The following is a 10,246-nucleotide window of genomic DNA, read 5'->3' on the forward strand; positions in this document are numbered from 1 at the left end:
CAGTTACATGAATTAAATTAAAAATATACCTATGTATTTGGTATTATATATATATTATTTTGTCGAAAAACAAATAATAAAAATCACAGATCGATTTCTGTAGGAACTAATTTTAAATAGTATTTTAAAAATACAAGCGCATCCATTGTTTCATCGTTTAAACTAGATCTGATTTTAGTGCAAATGCGGCCAGACACTGAAAAACAACGCTCGCATTCGACACTAGTTGGTGGTATTGTCTTTAAAAAATTACAAGCAACCTCCAGATTGCTGCCAAGCCCGCCACCCACAAGAAGTAAATTTATTTCCTTTGGTACCGCTTCCTCTACTGATAATGAGACATCTCTTTTGAAAACGCGAGATTCTTTGACAGTTTCTTGCAACCTTTCCTTCAACGTTTTTTTCCTTTTCATTATTTTTAAATCGATATCGCGATTCTCAACATCACTTGTACTTTTTGACAATTTCTACAGAGTGTTTGAAATTTTTCTTCTAAATTCGGTTCATTTGTGGTACTTACAAAATTCCCCCATTATTAATAGTTTCAATATATTCGTGCATATTGTGCGCCTTTCAGAAACGCGTTTTTTAATTGATTCAAAAAGATTGAAAGCTATTGATAAGTCCACATTTTAACTTCGTCCAGCATAAAATGTATCACTGCATCAGCAGAACAGAGGTTCATGTCACGGCGGCACAAAGCTTCTATAACTAACTCTGCCGGCTTTAAAACTTTAATAATGCTTTTAATAATATTAAATTCAAAATCTTCCAAGCAATCTGCCTTAAGGTCGACCATCGCTTTTTTCAAGCAAGACTCCAGCATATGAAACCCTTCGATCATTTTTAGTAAACTGTTTCACCGAGTCTGACAATCTAGGATGAGCTGCAACTCTTTGTTGAACTCCATTTTCACATATTTTTGTAAAATTTCATTCTTTTTGGGAGATTTTCGAAATGACCGTAAAACGCTCCGAATTTTGTCTATAATTTTTTTGATATCAAATTCGTCTGTAAGTTCTCCATGTTCTTCATTATCAGCTAACTAAAAATACCATAAAAATTAGATTTTCATATTTAAAAAATAAATAAATATGTCTACCTGTATGCAATCAGTTTGATCTCTCGTATCTTCTTCGGAATCATCATCTTCACATATAGAAATTTCATTTGGCTCAATTCTTATTTGTCTTTTGTACATCACATCAAGGATACCTAGCTGTACTCCATGTGCCAGGCACAGCTGTTGATGTGGACCTATGCGTTTGCCAATTTTCAACATAGTTGAGGCACCATCCGTGATAATAGAAATAATATCAGTTGCTAAACTCAAGTCATAATCTACCAAACGAGATTCAATCATATCAATGCAGTTTTCAGAAGTTGCGGTACCTTTTATTCGGACAAGTCCCAAGTTCCATATGTTTTTTTTACTATGCAGTATTAAATTCAAGTAGCGTTTATTGGCCACAGAAGTCCATTCGTCGAATGAAATGCTAAATCTATTATTTTTTACTTTCAAATCGATTATTTCTTTCTTCACTCTTTCGCGACATTCTTCAAAATATTCCATTATATATTTTCTGATTGTGGTGTCAGATTTGGGAACTTTAAATTTTCTGGCTTCAATACCTTTTCTGATTTGTTTTGAATGCGCAATGGTTGAAAATGCTAACCCATCCACAGCTACCAAACTGGCCATAATAGCACGAATATTTTCTTCATTTTTTGGTGAAAAATGTGAAGTAATTTTTGCCACTTTCTTGGGAGCAATTGTAGGAGTTGCTTTGCTTATGCCATGAACCTAAAATTATCAATTTCTCTACAATCTTATTTTCATTGCGGATTTATAATTTTTACTTTAAACCTTCATGTAATCCTTTTGTTGAACCACCCTTTGTTTTGAGGACTGCATTACATTTTTTGCACTTGGCTTCCTCTGAACTTTTTGATATTAGAAAATAAAACCATGTTGACGATTTGTCGTCTCCTTTTTTTGTGTGCTTTATAAATGATGATAAGTGAATGAAAAATTGTTATTTTAACATTTATAATTAAAATATTTAGTACTTACATTCCATTTTTAAAATTTATACAATAAGCACAAGTGTAAGTTTGTAAAATGCAGTGCGGTTGATCGTATGCTTGGCACATGCTACAGCTTGCCAATTAACAGCTGATCAAACCAGTGCTGTAACTTTGATCAAACAGTGTTGTAAAGTACTAAATTCTTACTAATTGTTTTTTGGCAATGTTCATCTATTGTAAATACAACTTTGTTTATGAAAAAATAATAATTAACAGTGTTTAAAAAAAAGGACAAAAATCCCGAATATCCCAGGAAATTAATTTTAAATCCCGGGAGGAGTTTTAAGTCCAGGATCCCGGGATTTCGGGAGCCCGGGAGTGGGAGCTCTTTTAAGCACATACAAGTCCAAGTATTAGGGTGTACCTAAATACAAATCATTCGGGCACAAAATATTTCAATTAATAAAAAGCGCGGTTTTTAATAGAAATTAACAATTCAAATATATTTTGGAACTAAAATATAAATAAATAATATTATTTTGCAAAAATGATCAACAACAACAATAATCAAAATACGCCTGCAGGAGCTACAGCAAAACAGGTTGCTAAATTTATTTCAGAAAGTGACAGTTTAACAAGATATTGGACTAGTTTTGCCTCTTCATCGATTCAAGAAAACTCTGAATAGTTATTAGAAATAAAAAGCCAAAATCTTAATAATTTTTGGACGCGCCTCCAAGCGGCTCATGACGCCATACTAGAATCTGACAATTCAGTGTTGCCACATAATATTTTAAATCATCGGCTTACGATATTTACGAAAACTGCTTAGACCATTACGAAGAAACAAAAGCTATGACCTCCGATCAATTAAAGCTAATAAAAGCAATTGCACCTACTTGCTCTTAATGACGATAATTTCAATTTGGCTTGGGAAGCTCTAAAGTCTAGATATGAAAATGAAAGAATACTGGTCGATAAACAAGTAACGACACTAATGAACTTGCCAAAATTTATGAAAGAAACAAGTGTAGAATTCATCAAAGTATAATCCACTGTTTCAAATTGTTTGTCGGTTCTATCGACACTAAATATTCCCACAGACAGCTGGGATCCAATTCTGGTAAACATTTGTACCGCCGCATTACCAGAAAAGCCGTTACTTCTATGGGAGCAATCGTTCTCATCACGAAAAAAGTGCCCAACGTGGCCACAAATGAAGGATTTTCTCACCACCCAATATGAAATTGCGGAAAGGTTAGAAGAAAAAATAATCAAAACTACATAAGAACATTAAACACGACCACCATGGAAGCTTAAATAGACCCCAAGTTAGTAACAAAAACAATTCACAAAACGCAATCGTTCACATCTGAGCAAAGAAATCATATGTCATGCGAACTATGCGCAAGAGGGCATAAGCTTAAAACTTGCGAGAAGTTTAAAAAATTTAATGTCAATGAAAGGAACAACTTTGTCAGGTCAAAAAGACTCTGTACAAACTGCTTGTCTCACTCACACAATCTTAATAATTGCAAAAGCAAATTTAACTGCTTATATTGTCACAAAAGACTCAACTCAATGCCTCATTACAGCAGATACACAAAGAACCACGGGTTTAATTGCAAAAGCAAATCCCGAAAAACAAAATTCTAAAAATTGCCAGGTGACACCATGTTGCTCAAAGGCACAAAAAGTTCAAACGATGCACAGCGAAACACAAACCAGTTACCACTATACCAACTCAAGTTGAGAACAAATACCTTAATTCACAATTAAGTAAATTGCAAAAGTTAAGGAAACTTCCAATAACAAACAAAACTATGAAAGATCAGTGTTTGAGATTGCTGCTTATATTTACAAACGGAAGTACAAACACCAACTTGTTTAAAATGCATTGTCGTTTTTATTTAATGTCTATTTAGTAAACAAGTTTCTTTTAATACAAGTAAAAGTTTCATAGAAGGGTTTATCGCGCAGGCTCACGCTCGTATCGCGTTAGTATCGACTTGACCGTAGCGCAAAAGCTCGATGTACCACAAAGTAAATTATTGAAAGCTAGTGTCGACGTGACGCAACGTGGAAAGTATCAAGAACCAAAAGTTGAACGCTAATGTTGATGATCGATGAGTGTCTATGCTGCTAACGTTGATGATCGAACTGTATGTGTAGTATGTGTCGCACGAATTGCTTAGAACCAATTGTGTCTGCCTTCCCGTTGCCCATCCTTTTGTAGAGTGGGTTGGTGTACAGATGTGTTGAGTTGTGTTGTAGTGTCATTAGCTGTGGTGAATTGCGCTGTTGCATTAAGATGCGCCAGTTTTACCGAGTAGAGGGGGTGGATGCTTAACTCATTTAAACTTCACATGAGCGCTTATCTAAAGCCACAACTACTCGATCAAATAATGGCCGGTACGTCGTACGACTACCACCCAAGCCACCATTTTCAAAAATTAGTATAAAACAAAGTCAGAGTTACCTCTGATAGTCCCAATATTAAAAACACATACAAATTTTCGACCCCGCAGGATGGCTTTCGCCAATAATGAAGAAAAAAACACAATCCTTGAGCGATGGGGCACTACTACTTGTCAAATTAGTGCATATGCACTTCAATATTACATATACAAAATTTTCCACAAAGTCGAAAAATCGACACCTATAATACAATATGCGACAACTTAAAATTAACGTTAAGGGATCACCAAATTCCCAATACGATACAGTGATGTACATACACTTTCAAAAGCAATGGTCGCTCTTATCGCACCTATCTAAGCGCGTCTGATATGAGTGGATTATGGGAATCAGCTGCATAAAGCTTCAAATTAATTATAAAAAATTATCTACTCTATAAATCGTAGCCGTTCTCCATTCACGGCCACTCTCTCGTAAGATACCTCTATTATCACAGTCCTAACTTCAGAGCCAAGGAGTACCCATTCTGGCCATATCTGAGCCAGGAGTGAAGTTACTATCCTTCATAAGCCGAGATCAAATAAAATGCAAACAATTGCCGATAATACAAAAAAGGAAAATAATAAACAACCGGTATACCAAACCACTAGTAATAATATAACCGCAAACCAATGTTTTTTTTCTATAATAATAAGTCGTCAAATCATTACTACCTCCAGCACCAATACATAAAAAACAAATTTATATTAAAACTAAAATCGCTTCTTACAGCTAATATTCTGTGCCCTCGGCTACTTCACCAACAATAAGCCGAATTACATTTATCAGCTTATACATAATACTAGGAAAAACGTTCGCCTAGGGAGCCCAGGATGTTTAAATGAGTTAAGCATCTGCCCACTCTACCCGGAAAAACTTGCACACATTAATATAACACTTCCGATGGAACCATACTCATACATCACCATACAACAGAACTCACCACACTTTTACATCAATCAACCCACTTAACAAAACGGCTGGGCAAACGGATAGCGAACACATTCGTTTTGATACTTTCCGTTCTGCATTACGCCGCGTGACCAACATTCGATTGGATATTCGCCACAACAAAGTTCCTACGCGCTAGAAACAATTTCGTGTCAATCCAGTTCCTGCGAGCGGCATCCTGTCTCAACTCAACAATAATTTAATTGAACACAACACCGTTCTAAATTCATCTATATGTATGTATATACATATTTAAAATTTGATTGCATTTTCAATATACAAAACTTAAAGTAATTGTACAGCAAATTACCCGCGCATTTTCATTTGTAACATTAATCGCGATTGTAAGTGAATTTTGAATACCCTATCATTGAGGGTTTTAAACACTTCTCTTTTTCCACTCCTGAAGCCAACCATCTGATGAATTAAAATTAATTACACCTAACTGCTGCGCGATTTCTAGGGTTTTTGCTGTATTGATATTGGAATTACTTTATTTCTTGCTTGGTTTGCATTTAGACAGAGCTTATCTAATTTTGATCCAGTATAACCTAGATATGCCTCCGAGGATCTTGATATCTCGACTTGATATCTACTTCCGTGTACCTATCATCGTCCAAACATCTATATTTAAAGATCTTACGAATAGTGTATCAAAATAGCGCAATCTAATTGAGATCGTAGGGCTGTCACTCTTACCTACCTACCCATCGTTTGTCTGTTTGTCCGTCTGTCCCTGCAAATGAAAAGTTGATAAAAAATTAAGATCTTGAAGAAACTTAGTACAGAAGCTTCTTGGCACCTAAGGGGGTTGATATTGCAGATGGGTGTTATCGGTTCATTGCCTTCCTACAAAATCCCGTTAAACGAAAACATATAAAGGACTACAATAAATGCTCCAAATTAGATACAAAACCATTATTTGCTACAAAGTATCTTGGGAGAAAGGAGCATCTGTGGGCTGAAAATTTTCTAATCTAAAAAAATGAATAAGCATGTCTCAAAAACTTATTTTAACTAAATTTGCGAAAAGGAAGTACATATGAAAACTTCTTTTTCTGTGGATATCGGATAAATGAGTAGATTACCACGCCCACCACCCATATAAATTTGTCAGAGACATAAAATTCTACACTTAATAAGGCACAAAAGCGTTTTACGGGAGGCGTTGGGAAAATTGGAAAATAGAGTAGCACCGTCAAATAACAAAATTCGCTTAGAGCTTGAAAATGGATGAAATCGAATTATAACTATATAACAAATAAATTTTGCATTCAGAAGGATATATTCGCAAGGATCCATTACTGTTCACGCACAGTAGGAGGATATCAATCATTAAGACCACCATCCTTTTTTACACAGATGCCATTTGTAAAAATCATGGCTATCCTCAACGACTGATTTTCTACTACAGTTACCCATTAATACAATGAAATTGTTATGCACGAGCGCAGAGGGAAACGTTAAAGCTGGTATAAGAAGCCACTGGATTGGAATTTGAAAGGATATGACTTTTAATACATTGAACAAAATTTTCATACTATTGATATTTGGCAAGAGTTAATACAAAAGAATTAATTTGTTTTATTTAAATTTAATCAAATAGTTTTAAATAATAATATTCAATATTTTCAATTATCAATACTTTTAATCAATTTAATTTAGCACTAATTGGTGCACAATATTTTTGGTTAATCGGAATGTAGCTAACAAAAATAGATTCGACGGTTTTCCTATACGTGAAAATGCAACATACATATAGTTGCTCATGAGAAAAATATGGATTTTTCAAATCTAACCCACAAATAGGCATTGTTTGGCCTTGATATTTATTTATCGTAATTGCAAAAGCTAAACTAACAGGAAATTGTAGACTTCTGAAGGGTATCGTAGAATACGATGATATCATTGGAATACGTGACAACAGGACCACTTCACCTTTAAACTTTCCAGTTAATATCGTTGCTTCAAGAATATCCAGTCGTTTTTTTTAATAGCCAAACGCGTACCATTGCATAATCGAGGTGGATTCAAATTACGCAGGAGAATAATAGGTGAACCATTCTTTAATCGAAGATTATGTGGTGGCATTCCGGGTATAACTAGTGAATTTAAAAATTCAATTGGAAAATTAACACTTTTATTTTCATTAAGAACAGTATCGATTGATTTAAAAGACATCAGATCGCCTGGTAACAACTGTTGTATTTGGAAGGCAATTTCGCCAATATCAACATTTTTGGCTGCCAAAACAGCTCACTCACGGAGCCAGTTATGACTCAAGTAATTACTCCCTATATTCGGAAAAATACTCTGAATCAATTCATTTTTTCCCAGAAGAACAGTGCATAAATTATCTGGCAGTTTAATACATTGCGTATCTGATTGCATTTCTATTTTACCGTTTCCAATATCTAGTAGTTTTTCGGAAAATATTTGTGCAGATGGATCATTTTGCAATTGTACGCGAATGTTTATGGTTAATCGAAGTGTTTCAACTCTTCGCCATAAGAATGATTATTTCAAACACACCTTAAGTAAAAAGTAGAGCGAGGTATAACCGGCAAGGTCTGTCGGAAATCAACAGACAAAAGTAAGATAGCACCATCGAAGAGTTTATCATTGGCGTTTAGATCTTGCATAGTTCAATGCAATGCTTCGAGGGAATATTTATGTACATTATGTCCCAAATTATAATTGAACTCTTCCGAAAAACTGCAGCTATTCCACTATTTTTTTATGTTACATATTACGTTTGGTTTATTATGAATGTCCAGTAGTAGTTTGAATGTTGAATGTGCAGTTCGCTCACCATCTAGCGACCGTATTTTGGCAAGAATCAAAGATATTAAAAATATTTTATCGGTCCCACCTGGTGCGTCCAAGAAAAAAACCGCCTTGTTCAGCGGCAACAATCAGCATAATCCCATCATAAATAATTTTATGCTCTGCCTTCAGCAATGACTCACTGTTCGCGATAATTGTTGTTAAATTAGCTTGATTATAATTTTTTCTCGTTGTAAATCGGTGTGGATTAAGTCGGTGGCTGGGCGATTAAGTGGTAATGATTAAGTGGTAAATTTGAAATTAAAATACATAAATCCTCGATCAAAACTAACGCTTCAGTGTATGTCTCTGGCGTATAATCTATGTTTTGGCATTGACGCTGTTTTTACTTCAAATATGGCCAAGTCATTGCCTTTATTGACATATTTACAAATGTACTTAATTGATTTTACAGAACTGCAAAGCTCGACATTGATATGAGCCTCATGATTTTTTAAAAGTAATGGTGAATATGCTACCACCCACTGCTATCAAATTCTACTGGATTTGTAAAATTCGGCCATCGCATTGTAAATGTGTGACCACCATTCTCAGTATTTCTGCGCCGGTACATTGGATAACCGTCAATATCTATGCTAGTGGCATTCGTAAGCGGCTTTGGGAAATTTTTCTTACACTTTCCATTTTCATGCACCATGCATGACGTCATGTTAAAAGCACCGCATGACCCGTGGATCATGTGTTTGGTAACTATATTAAACAATTCTTGATCGACTGATTGGTCTGGGATTTCAGCTGAAATTGTTTGATCAATTTCTTCTGGATGAATTTTATTTTGAAGCCAAATTAAAATGTGGGCATGAGACAAACCGCGCTTTTGCCACTCAATCGAATACAGCCAACAACGGTGATACAAAAAACTGAATATTTAACAATAAAATCAATAAAGGGTTTTAATTTTTGTTTGAACACACGAACAATTACATCATGCGATTAATTCCTTGTTGTCCTGGTAATAGTAAAATTTGTATATTTTTCCAATTCGGATTGCCTGTAAAGGTAATAAATAAATCAGGTCGGCCGTACGTAAGTCATCGCATCTTGCATATATTCCTACATGTTTCGTGGACTGCCGATATAGCTTGAAGGTAGATGTTTGATATTTCCAACATCAGAATCCCGAAAATGAATGTATTCTTCCGATCGTAATTTAGCCTGGTTGTATCGAATAAATCGCAAGCATTCGCTTTCAATCTTAGCATACATACCAACAACGCACTGATGGAAAAGCTGCCAATATCTAAGGATATAGTTGTCCTGATTTAATCTAATCATTAATCGGTGTGCATAGTAGTTCATTGAAGGAACTTTTTTATCTCCTTCAGCACCTAAACAAAAATAAAAAATATAAAGAAATAAATTTGAATTCATACATATGTATGTATAATACGAAAGTAAATAGTTAGTTGTTAAATTTACCGGTATTTGAATCACACCGTTTGATGTTAATGGTATATTCATCCTGTCCTTGCCAAAATATTAATGGATAGTGTTGTCTCGCCGAGTAATTTGTATATCCCTCTTTTAAATTGGATCACCAACCATAATTACAGCAACCTCATCAACAGTTGGAGCGTTGAATCTGCCAGCATGTTCACCTAATGGTACTTTGTCGAAAAGAAAAGGGACTTATGCCCATTCTTCCATTTGGATTTAGATCTCAACATTCCATCGATTGTCTTATACATTTTGTTTACTAGCGACATGCCTACGCCGTCAAACTGCACAATCGCCACATTTGTAGATAATACCTGCATCAATACGTCCGGCAAAAATGAAGTTGAGCCGTCACACAGAATGCAATCTTCACTAAATCAAATTGTAGAATGGACACAGAAATGGTACATTACTTCAAACGAGTTGAAGTCTATCCATATAAACTTCACTAAAAAAAGTGTTACGTACATTCCCTTATATATTGGAAATGAAGTAATCCCCTTACTCCACCCCGGTGAAATATCTT

General features: G+C 34.9%; 1 protein-coding gene across 1 annotated transcript; it reads right to left on the bottom strand.

The window, feature by feature from the left end:
- Nucleotides 1–559: 559 nt before the first annotated feature.
- LOC126764175 (uncharacterized) lies at nt 560–1,619 on the bottom strand. Its single transcript, XM_050481969.1, has 2 exons — nt 1,103–1,619; nt 560–1,045 (listed from the first exon to the last, which is right to left on the bottom strand). Exons 1-2 carry the CDS (start codon nt 1,571–1,573, stop codon nt 860–862), a joined length of 657 nt encoding a protein of 218 aa, XP_050337926.1. The 5' UTR covers nt 1,574–1,619; the 3' UTR covers nt 560–859.
- Nucleotides 1,620–10,246: the final 8,627 nt, after the last annotated feature.

This window comes from Bactrocera neohumeralis, unplaced genomic scaffold (assembly GCF_024586455.1).
Source record: "Bactrocera neohumeralis isolate Rockhampton unplaced genomic scaffold, APGP_CSIRO_Bneo_wtdbg2-racon-allhic-juicebox.fasta_v2 cluster09, whole genome shotgun sequence".
Classification (NCBI taxonomy): Eukaryota; Metazoa; Arthropoda; class Insecta; order Diptera; family Tephritidae; genus Bactrocera; species Bactrocera neohumeralis.

What these genes read in the sequence shown, in the direction of transcription:
- LOC126764175 (XM_050481969.1), bottom strand. Translation starts at nt 1,573, where the DNA reads ATGGAATATTTTGAAGAATGTCGCGAAAGAGTGAAGAAAGAAATAATC. An exon ending in ATCAAACTGATTGCATACAG is followed by an intron (nt 1,046 to 1,102) that starts GTAGACATATTT and finishes TGGTATTTTTAG; the next exon opens with TTAGCTGATAATGAAGAACA.